Genomic DNA, 26,046 nt, shown 5'->3' on the forward strand with positions numbered 1-26,046 from the left:
TCTTTTGTCTTCAATTTCTAAGTACAAAAAGCTAACTAAATCGCATTTTATCTCTTTTTTCGTAAAGTATGTCTAAAATATCAAATATTTGGATAATAAATATTGAAATGAATACTATTAAGGAAATAATAATTATAAAATTATATGCAATTATTGTATGCAATATTTGACGATATTGTACCCAATTATATGCAATTAATTTAATAATTATAGAATCTCATGATTAGTATCCTACCTAATTAAATTGTAATTTGGGAGAGAGAAACATCTTTTCTTCTTACCATTTTTTATCATTTTCTTACATGGTATCAGAGCACTGATCTTGGTGCCCTGACAGCCTCTCCATTTTCATCCCCTAAATAAAAAAATCATGTCTGGCAAAGAAGGCACTAGTAACGAGTTCGATAGAAACCTCGTACAACATGCCGAACAAATTCAACAATTGGCAAGGGCTATTTACTCGCTCAACAATAACGGTAAAAGTGACACGTTTGTTAGCTCTGCAGGTCTGCTTGCCCATAACTCCTCTTCTAATTCTGTTTTTACGAAACCATGGATTTTGGATAGCGGAGCAACCCATCACATTGCATCTGATTCACAATTTTTCACACACACTTCATCATCATTTATTTCAAATGTTAATTTGCCCACAGGCTCAACTGCGCCCATCTCATCTACTGGCACAATTAAATTCAATGACAAAATCACTCTCAAAGATGTTTTTTGTGTTCCTTCTTTTAATTTAAATCTCATGTCCATTAGTAAGATAACCAGTTCACTAAATTGTTGTGTCGTTTTTACTCCACATGGTTGCGTTTTACAGGACTTGGCTACGGGGAGGATGATTGGCTCGGGTAAACAACACGCAGGCTTATACTACATGTCCCTTTTTCCAAACCAAGCCCACACATCTCAAATATCGACCGATCCTGATTTATGGCATAAGCGCCTTGGACATCCTTCTCCAGCGTGTCTACAACTTGTATCTTCCCTACTACCTATCCCACAGTAAAAATCTCATTCCCATTCATCATTGTAGTATTTGTCCCAAAGCTAAACAGACAAGGCTACCCTTTCCTTTAAGCACAATAAAATCTCATTCTCCATTTAATCTATTGCATTGTGACATTTGGGATCCTCATAAAACCCCAACTCATTTTGGAAAACGTTTTTTTTCTCACTATAGTCGATGTACTTGGCTATTTCTTATGAATCACAAATCTGAAACCCAACATTTCATTACATTTGCACAAAATCAATTTCAGGCATCTAATAAAACCATCCGCGTTGACAACGGACTGGAATTTATTTCAATGTATGATTTTTTTCTCAAAAAAGGTATTGAATGTCAACGCACTTGCGTTTACACTCCTCAACAAAATGGGTAGTAGAACGCAAACATAGACATGTTTTAAACACAGCACGAGCCCTCCTATTTCAGTCCAATTTACCATTAGAATTTTGGGGAGAATGCGTTTTAACCGCCACATATATCATTATCGCTTGCCATCACCTTTATTAAAAAATAAATCACCTTTTGAGCTACTATATAATCAACCACCTTCACTTTCTCACCTAACAACTTTTGGTTGCCTTTGTTACGCAACTGTTGTTTCACCTAAGCAAAAATTTGATCCGCGTGCCCGACAATGCATCTTCATTGGTTATCCTCACAGTAAAAAAGCATACAAATTATTTGATATAGATGCAGGCACTTTTTTTACAAGTCGGGATGTCATCTTCCATGAAAGTGTTTTCCCATTCTGCCAACAGTCACAGACACAATCCTCACCTCCATTACAAGGTATTTTGCCCACTGTTGACATTGACTTACCCACTCCTGTCCAACATTCACTCGATCAACCTTCTTCTCTTACTCATCACAATGCACCTGAACCTCCATCAAACCAACCTTTTTCTCCTACTCGTCACAATACACCTGAACCTCCATCAAACCAACCCTCTTCTCCTACTCGTCACAATGCACCTGAACCTCCATCAAACCAACCTTATTCTCCTACTCGTCACACCTGAACCTCCAGTAGACCAACCTTCTTCTCCCATGCCAAGAAGTTTAGCACCCATTACCAAACCTTCTCCAACCGACCTTCCTGTTCGACGATCCAGTCGCACATCAACCCAACCTTCCTGGCTTCAAGACTACGTAACGGGATCCCAAGCCAATCATTCGACCACTGCCCAAAACCGACAGAATGGAACCAGGTATCCTATGCATCATTTTCTTTCTAATTCACGATTTTCTTCTACACATAGTGCATATCTTGCTAACATCACAGCCACCAAAGAACCTCACACTTATGCTCAAGCTATCCTTGATCCAAATTGGCAAAAAGCAATGGACGAAGAGCTTTCCGCCTTGCAGCTAAATCAAACGTGGACCTTGACATCGTTACCCGCTGGACAGAAACCCATCGGATGCAAATGGGTCTATAAAATAAAGTACAACTCAGATGGTAGCGTCGACAGATATAAGGCGCGCCTTGTCGCAAAGGGGTACACTCAGATTGAAGGTGTCGACTATTCTGAAACTTTTTCACCAACAGCAAAATTAACAACTTTGAGGTGTCTCCTCACCATTGCAGCCGTCAGAAATTGGTTTACTCACCAGCTAGATGTGCAAAATGCCTTCTTACATGGCACATTGCATGAAATTATTTACATGGACTTGCCACCCGGACATCATCGACAGGGGGAGAACATTGTATGTCGACTCAACAAATCCCTTTATGGTCTCAAACAAGCATCTCGAACATGGTTTTCAACATTTTCTCATGTGATTAAATCTGTAGGATTTCAACCGTCCAAGACAGATTACTCTCTATTCACACGACAGAATAACTCATCATTTACTGCCCTTTTGATTTATGTGGATGATATTCTTCTGACAGGAAATGATTTGACAGAAATTCAGCGTGTTAAAGATTGTTTATTATAACAATTTCGCATTAAAGATCTTGGAGACCTAAAATATTTTCTAGGGATTGAATTTTCCCGTTCCAAAGCTGGTATTTACATGTCCCAAAGAAAATATGCGCTTGATATTTTGCAGGATACGGGACTCACAGATGCTCGTCCAGACAAATTTTCAATGCAACAATACCTAAAACTCACACCAGACGATGGAGAGTTATTAAAGGATCCAGTCAAATACAGGCGACTCGTGGGACGACTGATATACCTCACGGTTACTCGACCTGACATAGCATTTTCGGTTCGGACCCTAAGTCAATATATACAGGATCCACGGAAACCTCATTGAGATGCCACAATTCGAGTTCTAAAGTACATCAAAGGATCACCAGGACAAGGATTGTTATTGTCATCCGAAAACAATCTGACATTGACAGCTTATTGTGACTCAGACTGGGGAGGTTGTCAGACAACTCGGAGATATTGCATTTTTCTTGGTTCATCTATTATCTCATGGAAGTAAAAAAAACAGACAAACGTATCAAGATCATGGAAGCAGAATACCGCGCAATGGCCAATACTTGTTTGGAGATAGTTTGGTTGCGATATCTGTTGCAGGATTTAAAGGTGCCATGTAACTTGCCAGCTCAACTTTTCTGTGACAATCAAGCGGCATTACATATAGCAGCAAACTCAGTATTTCATGAACGCACAAAACACATTGAGATAGACTGCCACATTGTGCGAGAAAAATTACAAGCTGGATAATCAGTCCTTCATATGTACCGACACAATATCAGCTCGCAGATATTTTTACGAAGGCATTGGGCAAGGAACGATTTTTTACGCTACGACACAAGTTGGGGATTCTTGATCTTCACCTACCAACTTGAGGGGAGTATTAAGGAAATAATAATTATAAAATTATATGCAATTATTGTATGCAATATTTGACGATATTGTACCCAATTATATGCAATTAATTTAATAATTATAGAATCTCATAATTAGTATCCTACCTAATTAGATTGTAATTTGGGAGAGAGAAACTCCCTATATATTTCCTATACATTACTGATGTAATATACACATAAGAGAATAAGAAACATATTTTCTTCTTGCCATTTTTTATCATTTTCTTATAAATACTGTGTTTATCTCGAAATTATATACAAATTTTACAGTGCCATGAGTTCGTAGATCTTATCTCTTTCTTATCCATGTAGGTTAATCTTACTTTCTCTAGTTTTTGTTGATAGAGAAATTATTAATATTAACAAATAATTGATGCCATTATTGAATTTTGTATAAATTTTGTATCATGAAGTTAAAGTTGCACTCTAAATTTTCTAGATTTCTCTTAATAAACTTGGGAAACTTGTTCTACAATGATTTGCAAGGCAATAAGTTATGTTTTAAAAATCAACCATTCATTAATTTAAAATATTAATAGAGAAATTATAAAATTATAAAATCTTAAAATATATTTAAGTTTGAACACATTTCTAGTTATAATTTTTATTAAAAAATATTACCAATTACTTAGTAAAGAAAAAATAGCAGTGACCTAGCGGACTCAGAAAAACAAAACAAAATCAGTTCGCAGCGACATCGACGCGGCAGTTAACGAATCATTTCGCTAAACGCCACGTGTCGTTTTTCCGTTATCAGTTTGTTTTCCGTTTCTGGTTGAACTCCAAATCCACACAACGGTTAACGACCTTGGAAGTTGGAAGTTTGAAACTCCGTTCAGCAATGGCATCTGAAAACCCCAACCAGAAAAACTGTCTCTATCCGCAGGTAATAATCGATGCAAACCCCGAAACATGCTCTTCCAACCCTTCTTCCAATCTCTACCCCAAAATCGACGAGGTCGGAAACCTCCTCCCGGACAACATCAGCCCCTCCGCCCCGCCGCTCGCGGCCGAGGAGGTTCTCATCAAGGTCCCCGGCGCCATCCTCCACCTCATCGACAAAGAATGCAGCGTGGAGCTCGCCTGCGGCGACCTCACCATCATCTGCCTCCGCCAGGGGACGAATATCGTCGCCTTTTATGCCAATGTCGGAGACATACAGTGGCCCCTGGCGAAGGACGAGGCGGCGGTCAAGGTCGACGACTCGCATTACTTCTTCTCCCTCCACATGCCGGACGAATCCAAATCAGATTCCTCCAGTGATGAGGAGGAGAAAAGAGGAATCTTCAACCTCCGCCGGAACCGGAAGAAGAAGAACAAGGACTCTGTTCCCAGCGTGCTGAGCTACGGCTTAACGATAGCGTCGAAGGGGCAGGAGAATTTGGTGAAGGAGTTGGATAAGGTGTTTCAGGAATGCAGTGCTTTCTCGGTGCAGAAGGTGTCGGAGAATGCGAAGAAGGAGGGGGAGGCATTGGATGCGTCGGTGGCGACGGAGATATCGCCGGCGGATTTGCAGACGGAGGAGAAGAAGGAGATGTTGGAGGAGAAGTGTGCGATGTACTGGACCACGTTGGCTCCTAATGTAGAGGATTACAGTGGAACTGCTGCAAAGCTTATTGCGGCTGGTTCTGGACAACTGGTGAAGGGGATTTTGTGGTGTGGGGATGTGACGGTGGAACGGTTGCGGTGGGGGAATGAGATCATGAAGACAAGGATGGCAAAGGGTTCGCAGGAAGAGATTAGTCCCGAAACCATGAAGCGGATCCAAAGGTCGCTGTCTCTTAATTAATCTTCTTCTGCTTAGTTACTCAGCTTCAATTTGTTCTCTCTGTGTTGCTTTTGTTTGTTACAATAGATGATGATTTAAGGCATTTTCAGCACTCTTCCGTACTATGTTTTCTGTTCAATGTTTGTTAGACAAAGTTTTTAGTCTGCGACTTTTAGGTTGTCATGGCTTTTTGTTCGTTTTCTTGGTCTGCTACTCTGTTTGAACCTGAACCTTCAAATAATAACTGATGTTGTCTTTTGCATTGATGTTTATACAGGGTTAAGAGAATGACCCAGATGACAGAGAGTGTAGCAAATGGGGTCCTCACTGGGGTTGTGAAGGTCTCTGGATATTTTACTAGCTCACTGGCAAATTCAAAAGCGGGAAAGAAATTTTTCAGCTTTCTACCTGGCGAAGTTGTGCTTGCATCATTGGATGGATTCAGTATGTCAGTTATCTTAATCCTAACCATCACTGTGATGCTGTTTGAGTTCTAAGCACTAAGCAAATATCCCCTAGCAGAGAAAGAAATAGAAAACCTTCCATCTTCTTTGAAAAGCAAAGAAAATTAGGGAAAAGAAAGGAAAATATATTTTTTTTTCTTACAAATTATACATGTGTGTAGAGCATTGAAGCTATCACACATGCGCAAAGGCTCGAAAGACAAAAATAACTTGAAAAGTGTTTTTGTAGTTGTTAAGAACGTTCTGAGTATGTTGTATTGGATAGCTTTAGTAATATTCCAGTGGTTTTAAAAAAACAAGCAATTTCTGTCAGGCTAAACAACAAAACAGAAAATTTGGTTTGAAATGGCTCACAAAAATAAGGTAATGAAGGAAATGTAGAATCATATAAATTTGGTTGGAGTCTCTTCCAGAATCAGTCTTTAGACATTCTTGTTCATTTGCTCGACAAATTTTCACATGTTTGGGCTCTAAGATCAACCAGGCCTGATCCTGCTATTTAGTAGGTACTATGTATAGTTTACTGAGTCAGTTATTATACTGATGATGTTTTTGTAAATAGGCAAAGTCTGCGATGCTGTTGAAGTAGCAGGAAAAAGTGTCATGTCAACATCAAACACTGTTACAACCGAGCTTGTCACTCATAGGTAAAGTCAATAGATGAACTATCTATGTTAAAATACCTATAGGAGAAAGTATGAAATCAGGTATAATTGAATTTGATGATACTGTCTAGATCTTTGGTCATGCTCTGATGCTATAATGACAAGAATGTATGATGCTTGAGAATGTGCATATCTTGTTATTTTGTAACTGTTTGTGAGCATTTTGGCAACGTGAACACTTGCAGATATGGAGAAGAAGCTGCAAAGGCAACAAGTGAAGGATTGGATGCTGCTGGTCATGCTGTGGGGACTGCATGGGCTGCATTTAAGCTTCGACAGGCTTTGAATCCTAAGAGTGTTATAAAACCTACAGCACTGACCAAATCTGCAGCTCAAGCTGCTGCTGCTGAATTTAAGGCTAAAATGTCGAAGTGATATGTGGCAGGAAATTATCATTTCCATGATGTCTGATCTTTGATCAGCATTAGATTTTTCCCAAGTGTAAAATGCAGGGTAATTCTACTTGCAGACTATTTTTTTTATACCAATTTTTTAACTTTAGAAGAGGAGAGAAGTGAATGATAGAATGGTTGATTTAATTGGAAGAGATAGAGGAAATTTGTGTTGTAAATAAGTGTTTTAAGAATTGATTTGTATACTTTAGCTGTCATTTCAGTTAATTAAACATAGTTTTCTTCGGAGTTAGTTGAAGAATGTTTTTCTATTATGATAGTGATGTCTTGAATCATCGGAGTAGCCAAAAGGGAATAAAAAAATGCATGCATGCATACCATGTGGTCCAACTTCCAGTACATCGTAGAACACACCACTAATTCTGATAATCTGATAATCAAATAATCTCTTAAATATAGAATAAGGGAATACATATTTATATATTATATAAATTGACAATAAAAATTTATGTAAATAATATGTTCTAGATTATTTTTTAAAGTAGAAAGATATTTTTCTAACTGTTTCACAAAAATTTGTTTCTTATTTTTATAATCATAATAATAATTTATACAATAAAATTTTAATTTTGAAAAATTAATATTTTTTAAATCGGATACTTCACATATACATGTTAGACACCAACACATAATTTAAGAGAAGAGTTCGAGTTTCATGCTTCATAAGTTAACAAACTAAATGTGACGAGAAAATATGTCATCCTTAAGTAAATTGCACTTTACAAGTTTAACCTCTTATAATTTTGTATTTTCTCCTAATCATCATCATTATAAAACTACGTGTGGATAGAAAGTGACACTGGAAAAAAATAGTGAAAAATATAAAGAAAACTTTAATTAAAGTAATTTCAAGCGATTTTTTTTATTATTTAAATGGGTAGAACTAGGAAATAACTCAATCAAGTAATTATTTTATTTGTTTGGTCATATGCGAGAAAGTAAAGGAAGATAAATGAGAGATATTAAGAAGAATAATTTTATCCATATAACTAAATTCAACTCTAAATCATAATTTGTACCCAGTGATCTAAGAAAGATCAATAGTTATTCCATCATATATTTTGTATATAAATATAGGTTATTTTAATTGTTTTGTATTTACTAAAAAAATTAATTTAAACACTGTTGGAGATCCCACATCGACTAGAGATTAGAGTCTTTCATTGTATATAAGTGGGTGCAAACCTCAATCCTATGAGCCGGTTTTATGGGGTTGAGTTAGGCTTAAAGTCCACTTTCGTAATATGGTATCAGAGCCAGGTTGCAGAAGTGGAATGTCACTTTGAAGTGCAAAGGGCTGATGACAGGAGGACAGGAGTGTAATGTGTACTTACTTGCTTGTGGCGTCAATGAGAAGCTTTTAGTTCAATTATCTCATTCTGAAACTTAATTAATTACTATTAAGATAAGAAAGGGGCTATATGAGTGGTGAATCGGCTTTGGCATCTTCCTATTTTTTTCTTTTTTGGGCTGCAAAAGGGACCAGATGTGGCCATTATTGGAGTATCAAATCAACTGATTAAGATGTAACATCCAAAACAAAACATATAAATTTATTATCCATCATATTTACATAATTCTTCAAATATATTTATTTCAAAATAAAATAAATATTTCTCAAAAAAACTTTAAAATATAATTTAGGCTTCTATTACTTATTTCTAACCTTAATTTCAAATCATCAACATGTGCTTTCTCACAAATTACCCTCCCATGATTCCTCAAAATTCTCATCTTCATAATTCATTCATTTTCATCAAAGATCATATAGTTTTTTTTTTAATAAGAATCACACCTCACATTAAACATCATTAACACCAAAGATTTTATAAATATGTATCGATCATAGTACCGGATTAGCAATGTCATTCAGTCTTGATGACCGACCAATCACATTAATATATATTAAAGGCGTTCAATAAATGACAACAATGACAATTATAGAAATTTCCTACGAATTATGATTTATGTCCTTCGAATTATTATTTATGTCCTACCAAATTCAGGTAACACCAATATACATTCCTATAAATCTAGGATCATGCTATAAATCAGTTAGCAACTGATATTTGATTGATTGGGCCATCACAACAAGGGCCAATGACTAGACACTATAAATAACCCTTTACAGAGATATAAGATATGTTTTTATTAGCTTTACAATATATATCCTTTACACAAAGTACTTACTTGAACGTCAAATACCTTTAGGGTTTAAGGTTTAGGCGATAACAAAAGGAGGAAACTTGAAGGAAGGGGCAAGGAGATTACCGACACATCAATAATTGTATAACCAATTCAAGATACTATCTAGGCCCCTCTTTGTCCATATAGATACAAAATATATTAATAAAATTTTCTTTAAAAAAAAAAGAGTTTATGAAGATAATTGATAAGTATAATTCTTTCAAAAGAGGGAACATTGTCTTAGCTTTTTTTTTTCCTAAAATGTCTAATTATTTCTTGAGTCTTAATATATCAATGTTTTAGTGTCATTAAAAGGCTTGATCCTTTAAACTTTTAGATGAAAGAGAATTGGTAAACAAACTTATATCACCCTAGAAATCAAAACTACATAGAAAAAGTAATTAATATGACATCTCTCACTCAAAGTATTCCGATAATGCTTCTTGTGTCAGCAATGTACTAAATCTTGTAAAACAACATTACATCTCAAAATTAACTTCAAATATCTCAGAAATAACTTACTTCAAACTAACACATATTATCAAACAAAAGGATTTACATAAACTAAATACATCATAAATCAAATACAATACAATGCATACTTAATTTTCATTATATTCATTATAGACAATCCTTTATAATAATACTTATCATTTCATCATGGTAACATGACTTAAATAATTCAAATATCAGTTTAACAACAAAATTAAATTTAAATCCACAAGTATTCATTATATGATTTGAAAGTTTTATTCTTTCAATTATCAATTTCTTTCCAAATTAGTAAATCGAGTTAGTTTCACTTTAATTAATTCTTATATTCATCAAGAAATTGCTCCAAAAAATTTTAAAAAATTAAGAAAGTTATAATTTGCTACTTAAGATGTGTGACTCAAAAATCAAACATATCACATTCTAAATTGACTAAAATTCATTTATTTGACTCAAATCTTACTTACAAGCACATAAATTATACACGCACACAACAATAAAAATAAGAAATAATAGACATGAAGAAAAAAAAAACTTACTCAAAACCAAAATCTAACAAGATCATATTTTGTTCTATAACTTATTATCTTCTAATTTGTGTTATAATTAAAAAAATTAAAAACAACTTCATAAAGAGAAATTAAAAGTTTTATATTTTAAATAAATACAAAGCAAGCTCATTTTACATTGAATATAACCTTTAGAACTTTTAAATATATATACTCATTCTTAAAACCTAAACTTATAAAATGTTATTTACATAAGATCTTTTAATTTGCATGTTCTACTAACACATTCTGTACTATATTAGTAAGAGAAGTGTGTTACTTGCACTACTCCTTTTAAATGTATGTCAAACTCTCAATTTCAGAGCATATTTTTTTTATAAAGGATTTTCTTAATCTCATCTATCATGTATCATATATATATATATATATATATATATATATATATATATATATATATATATATATATATATTATAAAAAAATCATTAAATAAAAATTAAATTTATAAATAAAAATAATTATTTATTATATTGACTAAATTATATATTATTTTATAAATTAAAAACTATTGATATTTAAATTAGTTTATATTATTAATAAATAGTTTTTAAACTGATATTTAGTTACCAAGGTTTTATTTATCAACTACAACTAAAATTTTGTTATCTAATTAAATATCAAACTAAAAATCATTTAATTAATAATAAAATAAATTAGATATCAATAATTTTTTAATCTATAAAATAATATTTAATTTAATCAATATAATAATTAATTATTTTTTTATATAAAATTAATTTATATTTAATAATTTTCAAATTAAGTACTTTTGACTCTTTTTTTTTTTATAAAACATATCCATTGCTTTTATTTATATAGAATAAAAGTTTGTTAAAAATGTGAGTGGAGTTCAATATAAGCATCCTATTACAAAGTAAAAGATGTTAATTTTAATATCATTATAGGAATTCCAACTCATCATCCTAAATGAGTTAAAGCAATAGTTGACAATTGGTTTTGAATAAACTAAACTACAATTTTGGTCAACTTTAATTTTTATTTGAAATTTCGATTTTTTATAGTTTTAGTTTCATCCTTTTAAAAAAATAAGGATTTTGATTTAAGTTTTTTAATTTTAAGTACATTTATTTCTTTTTTTTATAATTTAATTAAATTATTTTTTAATGATATCTTAATCTAATTAATTTATTAGATCTAGGGTTTAATTAAATCATGATAAAATAAATTTTAATATTACAAGAATTTAAACTTTTTAAAATATGAAGAATAAGATGAAAAAAAATAGAAAAAAAATATAAAAAAATTTATAATTTAATCTTAAAAGGTAAATATGTTAGGTAATTGTATTATTTTAAATAGAGGATAAGTATACCATAACTATCTTGATCAAAAGTCAAAATCATTACCCAACTCCTATGGATATGATGAACTACTTGCAATTATAAACCCTATTGTGTGATATGACATCCCCTCAACCATATAATAAATTAATTAAAAATAGAAATATTAGGATTACATTGAAATACTAATATAGTTTTTTTATATATATTTTCTAGGGTTTTTATGTAGATTTCTTATAAAATTATGTAAGAAAGAAGTTCTCTATTATTATTTTCTGTAGTTTAAAATTTACAAGAAAATTTCCAAAAACTTTATTCACATGTAGTTTTCATGTGAAACAAAATTCACAATAAAATTTCATAAAAAAATTCATAGTAAATTTTAAAATATGTTTAACTATGTATTTTTCATGTGGAGAATGCCTAATCATTTTTATTTATAAAAAAAAATCAAATAACAGTGACACAAATGGTACTATAAATTCTGATTACTCAATAAAATAAAAATACTTTTTTTAATAAAAACTTGTGAATATTTATTTTTTATATTCATTGAGATCGCATAATAATTTTACTGTGATAATCAGAAATATTCTGTATCACTAGTACTGCAACACTATCATTTAAATGTATGATTGTTATTAAAGTTGTCTAAGAGTAAAAAAACAAGATTATTTTTTTTTCACTGCTGATATGCAAAATAAAATAGATTCCTAAAATTTCCACCTCAAACCATGCAATTCCACTACGAGAAAACCATAAAATATAAATCAATTTTTAGAGACTAAAATAATTAGTTACAATAGAAATTAAAATTGAGACCATTTTAAAAACTAACAAAAAAATTGGTTTCTATTATTTTCTATTATTGTTAAATAGTTTCTAAATTGGTATCTAATTAGCAACTAAGGTTTTAACTACCAATTATTTAGTTTCTAAATCTGGTAGCAAAAACTTTGGTTGCTAATTAGATACCAATTTAGAAACTATTTAACAATAATAGAAAATAATATAAACTAATTTAAAAACCAAATTCATTTTTAGTTTTTAAAATGGTCTCTAATTTAATTACTATTGCAACTAATTATTTTGATTTCTACAAATTGGTTTTTATTTCATGATTTTCTTGTAGTTTACCCTGAACAATTGGTATCTACGTTCAAATGAAGGAATAGAAGTTCAAAATTTGAGTTGAATGTGACACCTTTGTCCACACTCTTAGTGACCAAAGATTTTGCATATCTTTGATTATTTACTCCCAATATGTTTGAGTATCAGTGATAGTAAATTAAAGAGTATTACACATCCAACTTGGAAAAATGCATTATATCTACATGTCATTGTCCTAACTTCCAAGCCACAACTTCATTTGTCTCTTTTGTAAAATACAGAAGAAGGACCCAAGTTGAGAACTACATTATCACAATCATGGAACTATTTGAGGGAACAAAGAATTGCAAGTAGCAGAGTTTTGAGCATGTAAAAAAATGAAAATGTGCACAACTTGTTTCTAGTATAATGCCAATAGTGTTTGTGTATGATCTTCATGATTTGGTTCTTGATATCTTCTCTTTTTTTACTATGCAATGGAAATGGAATACTATGGAGGGTGTCATTTTTCTCCCACTATAAACCATTACAGATCATAACCCTCATCTCAGGTAGTGCTTCAATTCATATTATATTTCCAAGTTCTGTACGAACACTAAAATAGGGTTTCTATGGAATAGTGAGTTGGAGCACAAAGCTGTGTTCTTCAGGACCAAATTTATGGTTTCTGTTCTCACATTATATCAGCTAAAGTTTCTTGTTGTGGTTATCTCATGTGATTTTATATTCATGATAAGAATTACATCATGTTTTGGTTACCAGCTACCACCGATTAACAAAAAACAAAAAATACAATACACATGTTTTATCTTTTTAGCTTGCATTTGTAAACAATACTTTCAAAACTTTTGTTCTCTCCTTTACTTTTGAGATTATTCTATTAAGAATTTAACTTTTAACTCAAATTTATAAAACTAGTTTATAATCTCATTTATACAATTGTATTTGTATTGAACCTAAATAGTATAGATACCGATTTGAACAATTGTCTTTTGTCTCTCGGTCGTTCTTCATTCTTCTTCTCCTTCCTGTATTCACTCTCTGGTACGAGTAAACCTGCAAAAGGTTTTATGACGATCAAGTAAGTGTTCTGTATGTATAAGAGTGAATGATATGGATAAAACGGTAACTTACCCTAGTATAACCATGCCTATTTATAGTGCTAATAGTGAACTATTTCGTTTATGAATCGTATTTAATACGCATTTTTAATAAGTCAGTATTAATGTTTACCGGATTTATAACATATTAACTTATTTATCACATATCTTTTTATTCTCTATTAGTATAATCAATTTGTCTGGTCGGTCGACTACTGATACCTAGTGACGTGGCTCACTCGGCTGTAACCAGTACAATACTATAATATACAAGATGTGCAATCTTCAACATAATCCTTAAGTCAAACACAACTTTATAAAACGGATTCATAAGGTGAAGTTTACACCCACTTATATACTATAATAAATTAAATAATTTTTATAATATAAAAGCGGGTGTAAATCTTATTTTATGGATTGATTGCATAAGATTGAGTTAAATTTAAAATTCACTTATAATAAAATCACACCAAATTATTCATCTCATCAACTTATAAAACCATAACTCAAAAAAAGTTGTAGAAAGCTAACTTTAAATATAATGAGCAAAAGAATTTTGTTTTTTAAAAGAACACATTTAACATGTTAAATTTTTAGAAAGGATTTAATAAAGCATCAATTAACTAAATAAATTATCTAGACTTCAAAGCATATCCAATTTATCAATTAGAGAAAGGTCAAAACATAATTATTGTAATAATCAAAGCTTAGAATAACAAAAATAGATGAAACTATACTCTCAAACAAAATGAAATCAATACTGAAATATATATTTAGAAACAAAATATGTAGAAGCATATAAAGAAAGATTGATGAACTTTCCTATTTGCTCAAGACATATCCTTTGAATAACTTTCAAAAATATCACAATTAACTAGGAAATATGGAGAAAATATATATGAAAACTCTAACTCCAAATAGATTGATTTTTTTTTTCTTTTTTCCTTAAATGAACTGGTTTTATGGGGTTGAGTTAGGTTTAAAGTCCACTTTGTAACATGGTATCAGAGCCATTTTGAGCATATCCTAGCGAGTGTTTGTTGGATTTATCAGGCCACCACCCATAATATGTTATCTCACGCACGAGCTTCTATTTATCACTCTCGGTGTGAGGGGTGTGATGGAAATCCCACATCGACTAGAAATAAAAACATTTCATTGTATATAAGTGGGTGCAAACCTCAACCGCATGAACCGATTTTATGGGGTTGAGTTAGGCTTAAAGTCCACTTTGTAACAATATACAACTCATTATTTAAAGAATATCAATAAACGATAAAAACATAAATAAAAATTTTATGAGAAACCAAAATATAAAAAAGTCATTAAAAATAAAAAAATTTGTATAAATTTAGTGGGAGATCAAATTAATATGCCAATTTAAAAAGAAAAAGAAAAGTATTACATGAACAATAATTGTGAGCCATATTGACATTAAACTCTCAATAACTTATTTTCTAACTTTTTGCTGAAAGTATGAAGAAAATGCAAACTTTTGTGCTTTGGCTATTATGTGGTTTAGCTTTTTTCATTTATTTTTTTACCATAGTTTATGCTTTGAATAGGCAAGACATTAGGCTAGTGGAATTGTAGTTGTTCTTCTGATTTTTGTGTTTGATTTGCCACCAAAAGCTTCTATTGCAAAACCGACACAGACACATCCAAAGGCATGTGTTATTTGACCAACCAACCAGCTAAAACTCAAAATGTCTTGTTCAAATTATAAATAAGTCACTGCTTGTACACCAAATTTAAATACGCAAATGACATTGAATGAATAAAATAAACATTCATTAGGATGTTTTGTACTATTTACCTTATCATGCAAAGATTAATTTGGTAGGAATGTTTTTTCTTTGTTTCTGTTCTTATAAAAAAAAATCTTTGTTTCCAATAAATATTAAGAGAGATAGGTCAGATATCCAAAAGTTGAATAATGTGTTTTTTAAGTCTTTTCGCTTAATTCGGTTCAAGGTTTGGAGATTGTGTAATGTTAGTTAGTCTCATCACTTATTAAAAGGGAATGTAACTTATTTAACAAGTCAATTATAGAGTATAATCAATAAATAAAGAGATTCAATCAAATTATTCATAACCTTAGACGAAAATGACATCAATATTTACTTGTGATACTTGAGATCGAAAAAAAAATATATAAACTTTAAAGATTAGATAATATTAATTAAAATTTAGAGGATAACAAAATAACTAATTATAAAATATTTATCTCACTACAAACAAATGAAATCGACTTTAAATGTTCTCGTTTAAGATCACTTAAACTTTGAACCAAAATATTAGCATCATTGAACCTGGTGAAATATTTCTCAATCTCTTCTTTAATTGAAGAACCTAATGTTGCAATGTAAGTTGCAATAACAACCACTTTTCAAACGTCATTATCAATGATAATTCATAATCTTCCTGTGTTTTCTTGAGAACCTCTTGGCAATAGCTTTCGAGAGGATGAAGTTTCTTTCTTCCTCTCTAAGATGTTAATACAATATCAAAGTTTCTAAGTGTTTCTCTATTTTTTATCACAAAAAAAAGTTAATGATAGGGTAAAATTTGCAAGGTAGAAGAACAATGAAGGTAATTTCATAATTTCACACTCCTAAATATTTTGCTTACCTATCAAATTTGTTTTTCTTTTCATTTCCTAAACTTGTTAGAATTATCAATTCACCGTTAAAAAAAATTTAACAAATAATTTTTTATGCGTATGATAAAAAATTTATCTTTTAAGATGAAAAATTTCAAAGAAAAGAAAAAAAATAATGAAATATTTTATTAAATATATATTGTGTTATTTAATTTAAAAAATATTTTCAGTTTAAATATTTTATTTATTTTAATGTAATATTTTATGAAATATATCTTGTGTTATTTAAATTCAAATATACTTCTTATTTAAATCTTTTTTTTATTTTAATAAAATATTTTAGGAGATATATATTATATTATTTAGTTTTAAATATTTTCTTGTTTAATTGTTTGTTTTGAAAATAACACGTATTTATATTTTAATGATTTTTAAATAATAATTTTATTGTAATATAATTAGTTAAACAAATAAATTAATAAAAAAATGTAATATTAATTTTCAAAGTTTAAAGTAATATTAAGAGAGAAAATTGAGTGAGAGAATAATAATCTTATTGTTATACAATTAGTTTAAAAAATTAATAAAAATGTAATTATTAATTTTTAAAGTTTTTTTAAAATAACATTAAGAGAGAGAAAACATTTATTTCAGAGATAAATATAAAAATATAACTCTTAATTAAATTAATATTTTATTTTATTAATTAAATTAATTATTTTATTTTATTAAAAGGTCTATCTTAATGGATTACCTTAGTTAACATAAAAATTATAGTTTTTGTTTCAAATTATACAACTTTATTATAAGAAGAGAAAGCGTTATCTTTAATGAAGATAAAAATATTTTGAATTTAATTGTAATAGTTATAAAATTTTAAATATTACAAAAACAAATTTTTTTGGAAGTCAAACACTTTATTTTTTGACAAATCTTTGACAAGTTAATTATGTTCGCAGAAAGAAAATCTACAATCTAACATTATGAAAATTGGGAATAAGGTTAATCATTCTTACTCGTCTATAGTTTTAATGAATAAAAACATATAACATTTCATCTTGATTGACATTGATACACATATAAAAATCATTCATATCACTTCCTTTCGCATACAAAATTATTAATATTATTTCTTAAATATTGATTTCTCGCATATTTATAAAAACTTTTTTTCAATACAAACAGATGTTATAAGACAATTAACATTTCAAATTTAAATAAACATTATCATTTAAGTCAAATACTTAGAAGTAATTTTTCACCTCACATCTCAAGAATCAAAATCATAAAGTTTGAAACTTTGAGAATAAAATAATAATATTCATTATAAATCAATAGCAAAATATCACATAAAACCTTACACTAAATGACATAAATATCTATTTCTCGTACTCAATTGTAAATATCATGTCTTCCGACCACCACTTAAACTTTTCAATTGGAACAATAGAATTAGAAATAGAAATGAAAACAAGATAATTGGGATTCGTTGACCCTTACATTAGTTCCTGGCGAAAGGTTAATGATTGAAGAAAAAAGAGAGTGTGGGCGCCACTGCACCCGATTCATGGTATCCAAACCCAAACACGACACGAGTATGTTCCTCGGCAATGGTTCTTCCCTTTGTGCCTTTGTTCCCATTAATGTAATGTAATGGCCACATTTATGGTTCAAATTGTGCCAACACTCCAATTGGGCCAAACCTTAGGAAGTGGCAAATGTGGCATAAATATGGATAAGGAAAGCATAAGGAATAATAAACAAACCACATCCCCTCTCTCACTTTTACTCACACTACCACCACATCAAAGTACAACCACCATAATTCAAAGGATCAATAATCTTTCACCAACTCTTTCTTTTAAACACCTCATTCATATCTTTTTTCTTTCTTTCTTACTACATTTTATTACCTATAATTGATAGTGTTAAAGGGGTGACAAGACTTCCAACTAAGGAGAGTCTAGGAAGGATAGATGTACGCAATCTTAGCCTAGATAGGTTGAAGACTTAAATAACGAAGTGTTATCCAATCAAATTTGGCCTAAAGCTATTCCCCTCTCAACCAAGCACACAACACAGTTTAATTCAACTGCTACTTTATATGCTCATGCTTGTTTCAAATAACACAACAGTGATTTTATGTGATCCAAGACAAACACCAAACTTCTTCTCAAACTTCTGTATGGTCACCTGGTTCAAGCTAACCAATGGGTGCCAACTGCAGACACGTTTTTCACAGATTACAGAGTTTGAGTTTTGCCACTTATTGGAAAAAAAGCACCACGCCAACCGGCAGACGGATTTTCCACAGGGATGTGGAAAAGGAGGAATTCCAGTATGCCAGCACTCAATGTCTCTCCTCCTACTACAGTGTCTTTGTGGTTCGTCTAGCAATCATGGTCAGTTAATTTTTCTCTATATGATTATGATTTTGGTCTCTGATTGAGTGTTGTAGCTGCAGTTACAACATGGTTGAAATGCTTTAAAAGTGACTGTTGTAATTGAAAGATTAGACCCTTTGTGTTGCTATGATTGATGATTGATGTCACGATTTGTTGGACTAATCTATTATTGTCTTGCTTTGTCCAGGCCATGCTAGCCATCTTGATTGGTCTGCTCACTTTTCTCACATGGCATTTCACAAAGATTTATACAACAAAGTCTCTTAATAGCTTGGCATATGACCTGCGTTATGAACTTCTGCAACGCCCCATCTTGAGGATGTGGAACATTTTGAATTCTACTGCTGAAATTACTACTGCTCAGGTTAAGCTGTCTCAGTATGTGATCAGAAGCCACACCACCAACCTTGCCACTCAAGCAGACCAAGTTGAGGTTGACTCAACTGTTCATTTGTTTCATTGTTTATACTCCTGCTATGCTATTCTTATGTTTGATTCCATTTTCACTTACAAGTTTGAGTATGTTCCAACTCTTGCCAGATGTATGATGCGATGAGAGCTGTGACGTGGGCACTGTTTGCCAGTAAAAAAGCTCTCAATTCCATAACTGTCAAATACAAGAATGGATTTGTCCAAGCATTCCATAGAGACCTGAAGGAAAACAACACCTTTTACATTTATTCTGATATTGCAAATTACTCCATGGCTGCCAGTGACCACAAGGAGATCAATATTCATGGAAACAAGTCTGCAATTTGGTATCGGGAACCTCTTGATCCAGTCAGTGGAGAGAAGATTGGAAAAGTAATGCCAATTGCACCAGAAGACTCAATCAATATAGCAGGCCTCTCCCAAGTACCTGATGGTGTAGCTTCATGGCATGTTGCTGTTAGCAAGTTTACAGATTCACCATTGCTTTCTGCGGCATTGCCAGTGTGGGACTCCTCAAATAAAAGCATTGTGGCAGTTGTGGGTGTCACAACTGCACTTTATAGTGTGGGGCAGCTCATGAAAGAGCTAGTTGAGTTGCACAGTGGTCATATGTATTTGACCAACCAAGAGGGTTACTTACTTGCAACTTCCACAAATGCACCTCTACTGTCAAATTCTACAAAGCCTCCTAAGCTTAAGATGGCTGTTGACTGTGAAAATGAAGTAATAAGAGAGGGAGCTCAGTGGCTACAGAAAACCTATGGCAACAATTTCCCTCAAAGTCATGAACTTCATGTAGAGAATGTCAAGCTAGGTCCCCAGCAATATTACATCGACTCATTCTTCCTGAACTTGAAGAGACTTCCTCTGGTACATTTAAAGACACTGTACATGTTCTTTTTATCTGACATTAACATTTGTTTTGAGATCTTACAATGATCCATAGATGATCAAGTAGTGCAATTTCCGCTAAAGATAAATTCAACGACAATTTTCTGCAGATATTTATTTTACTACTGTTTTGACTGACCATCCGTTGCTTGCTTACAAGTTACTGACTTAACTTTGTCCAGGTGGGTGTAATCATCATACCTAGAAAGCATATCATGGGGCAGGCAGATGAAAGAGCATTCAAAACATTGGTCATTCTTATATCTGCATCATTGTGTATTATTGTCATTGGATGTGTTTGCATTTTGATACTGACAAATGGAGTGTCAAAGGAAATGAAACTAAGAGCAGAACTGATCAGCCACCTGGAAGCAAGAAGGAAAGCAGAGGCATCAAGCAACTATAAAAGTCAATTTCTTGCAAATATGAGGTTGGCTTTTTCGAAGTCCAGTGTGAATTTAAAGAAATTTAATTATCTGAAATCATATGAAACAGAGAACGAACATCTTAAATCTCAGGTTGTTGGAGATTTACATTGACTAGATATAAGGACATTCCATAGTATATAAGCGGATGCAAATCTCATCTTATAAGCTAATTTTATAAGGTTGAATAAATTTACTCCTTAATATGGTATCAGATCCATTTAGAACTTATTCTAACAAGAGTTTATTGGACTTATCAAACCATTCATAATATATAGTCTAACACAAGAATTTTTTTAGTTAGACTTTCTATTTCTTAATAATATAAATACCATGTACACAAGCTACTCTAAATAAAAATACATGTTCATTTCCATCAAAGAGAATTAGTAACATGCCTATGACGTAGATTACCAGTCTGTGCCATTTGGTTCACATGTATGAGAAAATCCTTGCTTTTGTGTGTTCACAAATGTGCTTAAATAGCTTTTTCTTGGGTGCATTACAGTCATGAATTGAGGACACCAATGGCAGCAGTAATCGGGTTACTCGACATTCTTATATCTGATGACCGTCTCACAAATGAGCAATGTGCAACAGTTACTCAAATTAGAAAATGCTCAACTGCTCTGCTTCGTCTACTTAATAACATCCTGGACCTAAGCAAGGTATACGCTACTAATAATAATAAGCCTTTTGTTCAAGAACGTTTAATCCCACACTTATATCAATTTTTACTGAAATGAATTCTAATGCAAAATTATTTCACCATTGCTGTAAAGCTGCATTCATTCAAAAAAGACTTCTAATATTTTATAGAAAATAGGTGGAATCTGGAAAACTGGTCCTAGAAGATGCAGAATTTGATTTGGGGCGGGAACTTGAAGGGCTGGTAGATATGTTTTCTGTGCAGTGCATTAACCACAATGTAGAGACTGTTCTAGACTTGTCTGGTATGTATCTCATTTGTCTGATTTAAGAGTTTAATTTTACTGAAAAAAAATCATCACAAGAAGTGTCTGATGCATTAATTTGTTGCAGATGATATGCCAAAGCTAGTTCGAGGTGATTCTGCTAGGGTAGTTCAAATTTTTGCAAATTTAATCAACAACTCCATTAAGTTTACTCTATGTAAGTCAAACCTTTTTCTTATATAAAGTTTCAATACAGCAGTGATTGTAGAAAAGGAAACTTGAGTTCACATCATTCAGAAGACTAATCTTAACTCTTTAAAATGAATTACAGCCGGTCACATTATTCTGAGAGGATGGTGTGAAAACCCAAATGCTTGCAGTGATGATACAAATTTTCCACTAGAGCAAAAGAAATCACGGTGTTCACAGAAGAATAGAGCAAAACAACATGAAAACCATGCAAAGAGGACTTCCAACAGAGATAACAAAATAGTACTTTGGTTTGAAGTTGATGATACAGGATGTGGTATGTTTCAAAAACTTGACTGGAAAAACAGTACTGAAAACCATCGCTTTTGTGGCAAAAGAAATAAGTTTTCAGGCTATTGATTTTTTTGACATGTATATATGGCTATCTCATATTCACATGCATCCCCTTCATAGGTATTGATCCAAGTAAATGGGAATCCGTGTTTGAAAGCTTTGAGCAAGCTGATCCATCAACTACTAGACTGTAAGTGACTTGAATTTTTAGCAAAGACAAGATATAAATCTTCTAGAAATCACTTTTTAGCTAGCACATCAACATGGCCTCATTATCTCAGTCATATGAGATTGCCATTGAACTTTCCAATTAATTTGAACATATATCTAGCAATAATTTAAGACTTGAACTCCAACACTTTTATATGTTACTCACTGAAGATTCAAGAGTTATGAAACCTTTATTCGTTTCAGGCATGGAGGCACGGGTCTTGGTCTTTGCATCGTCAGAACCTTGGTGAGTAAGACCTTATTATGTAAACATCCACTCGGGTCAAGAAGACCTTAATATGTAAACTTTCAACCAAGTCAAGAACAATTAACCATTTCATAATGCATGTTCTTGATGAAAGTGAAAAGGTGTCCATCTCTGCCTTCCCAAACATGCAATCACATCACACAAATTGATAAAACTTATATCAGTTCCATGTTCTTAGTTTAGTTGAAAAGGGTTCTCAAGGTCTTTAAATTCACTTGCATTTGTTCTTTCTCTTCTAAAATGACACAAGTCTCCTAGTTGCATGTATTTTCATTTCATCTCAATTAATCTGTGGTGGTAGGTTAACAAGATGGGTGGAGAAATCAAGGTTGTCAAAAAGGAGGGCCCAGGAACACTGATGCGGTTATACTTGCGTCTGAGTGCACCTCTGGATGCCACAGAACAACATTGTCAAGTAGATTTTGCTAACAAAGGCTTAGTGGTGAGTAGAATCACCTTGGCTTTGAGTGACTACAAAGATAATAAGCAGGACTTCAAATAAAATGTGTCAATGCAGGTACTTCTTGCACTCCATGGCAGTATGGGTCGATCTGTTACATCTAAGTGGTTACAGAAAAATGGGGTAATATCTATGGAGGCATCAGAATGGAATGGATTAACACAAATTCTTAGGGTACTCTTTCATGCTAGAAGTTCAGCTCATAATAATGGTTTTGATGCAAATTATTCAGTGCATGAAAATTTAAAGTCGAAACTACTGAGCATACAGGAATTGAGGAACCCAGTTTTTGTCATTGCTGTTGACATTGGTCTACTTGATTTGAGCACAGATATATGGAAGGAACAGCTTAATTTCCTTCACAAATACTTTGGGAGAGCGAAATTCGTGTGGATACTAAATCATGACTCCTCCAATACCATAAAGACGGAGCTTTGCAGGAAAGGACATACACTGACAGTGAACAAACCCCTCTACAAAACAAAAATGCTTCATATTTTGGAAACCATTATAAAGGAAAGAAGTGATGAACTACAAAAGAAAATTATGACTACTCCAAGAGCTACAGTGAAAGAGGGTTATTTGCATGAGAGTCTGGAGATTGATTATACTCAGTGTGATGTTGCAAGCTCAGATGGTTCTGACATATCTGAAACGGGAGGTTCTAATCCTGTTTGTGAAAGTGAAGATAAACAAAGAGAGAAGGTAGTGAGATCTGAATCATCATCACAACACCAGATAAATAACTTGGTTGGATTAGCAAATGGATATATGGAAGATAATAATCCTAGGAAGAAAGAGTTATGTCAGAGCAGCCTCAACTCTAACGATGTCACTGCGAATGACACACCAAAATCATCCTCCACCAAACAAGCATTGTGTGCAAAAGGTACTCAAGATGAAGATTCTGAATATGGTGAAACACGAAGGGCCAGTAGCTCAAGCAGAACAGTGAGTGGAAAGAAATCTCTTGAAGGTCTGAGGATATTGCTTGCAGAAGATACACCAGTAATTCAAAGGGTTGCAACCATAATGCTTGAAAAGATGGGAGCCATTGTTGTAGCCGTAGGGGATGGACAACAAGCAGTGGATGCTCTGAATAGCACGCCTGGTCTTGAAGATTGTAGAAGGGAGTCTAAGGAAAGAAACACAAGATCATCTCAAAATGAGATTCTCAGTTTCCCTCCATATGACTTGATCCTAATGGATTGTCAGGTATGAACTAGGAGAAGTATATTAATATTAACAATGCTTCAATTTAAATAATATAGATCTAGGATAAAAACCATAAGCAATTACCATCATAAAATGCAATTCACAGAAAAGGGTCTGTTCAGTAATCATTTGGAAGCCCTTGCATGTCATTGGTGCCTTATCAGTATTATTGGGAGTGTCTCTTCTTTCTATCACTTTTTATGAACAAAAACAGAACCTCAGAATATGTAAAATAGTTCTTTTCTACAAAAAGTCAATGTCATAATGCATTTTAGCTTTCATGTTCCAATTCCTTCTCTTTTTTGTAAAATAGATGCCAAAGATGGATGGCTATGAGGCAACAAAAGCAATCCGGAAATCAGAAGTGGGAACTGGCTTGCACATTCCAATTGTTGCTCTTACAGCCCATGCAATGTCATGTGACGAAGCCAAGTGCCTAGAGGTTGGCATGGATGCTTATTTAACAAAGCCAATTGACTTCAAACTGATGGAGTCCACCATTCTTTCACTCACAAGAAGGAAATTCTGACTTTTGACACTGTAATGAAGCGACTAAAGGGTTGTCTTAAACATCCTAGAAATGTATACAAGTTTACCAGATATTAACATCAAGAAGCATGGCTTAACATAGAATTACAGAAAGGTAATCCAATTTTCCTGAATTAACTCATTTGTACAGCAAAGGACTGAAACTTGTTACTCTTTGTTTCTTTAACTATACAGAGGAGGCCAAATTCTATGTGAATGTGACAGCATTTTGTATAAGAAAGAACATTTTGTCTGTATATTACCTTATCTGTATATAAAAGCTGAACTATGAGCTTTGAAGTACGCAGTTAACATAAAATTTGCTTAATCATCAATATGTCATTGGTTGCACATTTAGTTAAATTTCTGATTTTCTCCTTCTTTAACACTCCAGCTGTGTGTGCTCTTAGATTTGTCATCTCTTCCATTTTTCCACCTGTTGGAACCAACTATAAGCTGCATACTATAATTAATACAACTTTAAGAGTGCAAACTAATCACATAGATGGAGAAATTTACCAAACTGATGTATTGGTGGATAAGTCCACTGTATTCACTATAGTTTTCAAGGTAGAGAAGCATGGGAGTAATAATTGAAGAAGAAAGCTTGGAGTTATAGACCATGGATGCCTGGTTCACTGGTTCTACACAATTCCTTTCTCTGCCTTTGGATTGGAACCAATTATTCCAATCCTTCTTGCTCCCAGTTGATCCAGTTCCTTCCATTAGATTCCTGGCATATGCATCAAAATGTGAATTTTTCTAATAAAATGGATGTTAATGCTAACATCTTGACCAATTGAAAAAACTAAAGAGGACTTAACATTGTCCCTTTTAAAACATTATTTGACGACAAGTATGCAACATAGGGTTAATATGATTTAACCAATGTCCTATGTTATACTTATCTTTATTTTCATCTTAACAGAACATTTTGTTATCAAAAGGCAGAACTGAATGTTTCAATTGATTATGGCATAATGATAGAAATAGAATGCAGCAGTAGAACAGAAAACACTATTGATTTGATACATATTTCTTTATTGAAATTCAAGTATTGATCACAGCTTTAACATGTTCACATCATAAGCATACCTGTAGAAATCTGGAAGACAATTCAATCAGCATACTTGTATACTTTTCGATATCTTACTCTACCTTTCAGAATGGTACCACAAATATCATTGCTTCCCATGCTGACAAAAAAACAAGCTTTCAATTTCCCTATGTACTCTTTGAA

At 32.4% G+C, this 26,046-nt stretch overlaps 2 protein-coding genes across 2 annotated transcripts; both read left to right on the forward strand.

Annotated features, from left to right (window-relative positions):
• The first annotated feature begins 4,632 nt into the window (after nucleotides 1–4,632).
• LOC137805980 (protein EARLY-RESPONSIVE TO DEHYDRATION 7, chloroplastic) lies at nucleotides 4,633–7,377 on the forward strand. Its single transcript, XM_068605854.1, has 4 exons — nucleotides 4,633–5,615; nucleotides 5,891–6,057; nucleotides 6,640–6,724; nucleotides 6,928–7,377. The coding sequence occupies exons 1-4, from the start codon at nucleotides 4,687–4,689 to the stop codon at nucleotides 7,115–7,117; spliced, it is 1,371 nt and encodes a 456-aa protein (XP_068461955.1). The 5' UTR covers nucleotides 4,633–4,686; the 3' UTR covers nucleotides 7,118–7,377.
• Nucleotides 7,378–18,448: 11,071 nt separating this feature from the next.
• Nucleotides 18,449–25,169, forward strand: LOC137808481 (histidine kinase 1-like). The gene is made up of 13 exons (XM_068609617.1): nucleotides 18,449–18,917; nucleotides 19,108–19,353; nucleotides 19,461–20,222; nucleotides 20,426–20,673; nucleotides 21,177–21,336; nucleotides 21,495–21,621; nucleotides 21,710–21,799; nucleotides 21,914–22,108; nucleotides 22,246–22,315; nucleotides 22,540–22,582; nucleotides 22,905–23,045; nucleotides 23,121–24,278; nucleotides 24,592–25,169. The coding sequence occupies exons 1-13, from the start codon at nucleotides 18,726–18,728 to the stop codon at nucleotides 24,805–24,807; spliced, it is 3,648 nt and encodes a 1,215-aa protein (XP_068465718.1). The 5' UTR covers nucleotides 18,449–18,725; the 3' UTR covers nucleotides 24,808–25,169.
• The last annotated feature ends 877 nt before the right edge of the window (nucleotides 25,170–26,046 follow it).

The sequence above is a fragment of the Phaseolus vulgaris genome, chromosome 3, assembly GCF_000499845.2.
Source record: "Phaseolus vulgaris cultivar G19833 chromosome 3, P. vulgaris v2.0, whole genome shotgun sequence".
Classification (NCBI taxonomy): Eukaryota; Viridiplantae; Streptophyta; class Magnoliopsida; order Fabales; family Fabaceae; genus Phaseolus; species Phaseolus vulgaris.

Bases quoted from the DNA above. Each gene is read 5' to 3' on its own strand.
- LOC137805980 (XM_068605854.1), top strand. From the start codon at position 4,687: ATGGCATCTGAAAACCCCAACCAGAAAAACTGTCTCTATCCGCAGGTA. The intron at 5,616-5,890 runs GTCGCTGTCTCT...ATGTTTATACAG, and splicing joins ACCATGAAGCGGATCCAAAG to GGTTAAGAGAATGACCCAGA. The intron at 6,058-6,639 runs GTATGTCAGTTA...TTTTGTAAATAG, and splicing joins TGCATCATTGGATGGATTCA to GCAAAGTCTGCGATGCTGTT.
- LOC137808481 (XM_068609617.1), top strand. From the start codon at position 18,726: ATGGGTGCCAACTGCAGACACGTTTTTCACAGATTACAGAGTTTGAGT. The intron at 22,583-22,904 runs GTGAGTAAGACC...CTGTGGTGGTAG, and splicing joins TTTGCATCGTCAGAACCTTG to GTTAACAAGATGGGTGGAGA. The intron at 23,046-23,120 runs GTGAGTAGAATC...GTGTCAATGCAG, and splicing joins TTGCTAACAAAGGCTTAGTG to GTACTTCTTGCACTCCATGG.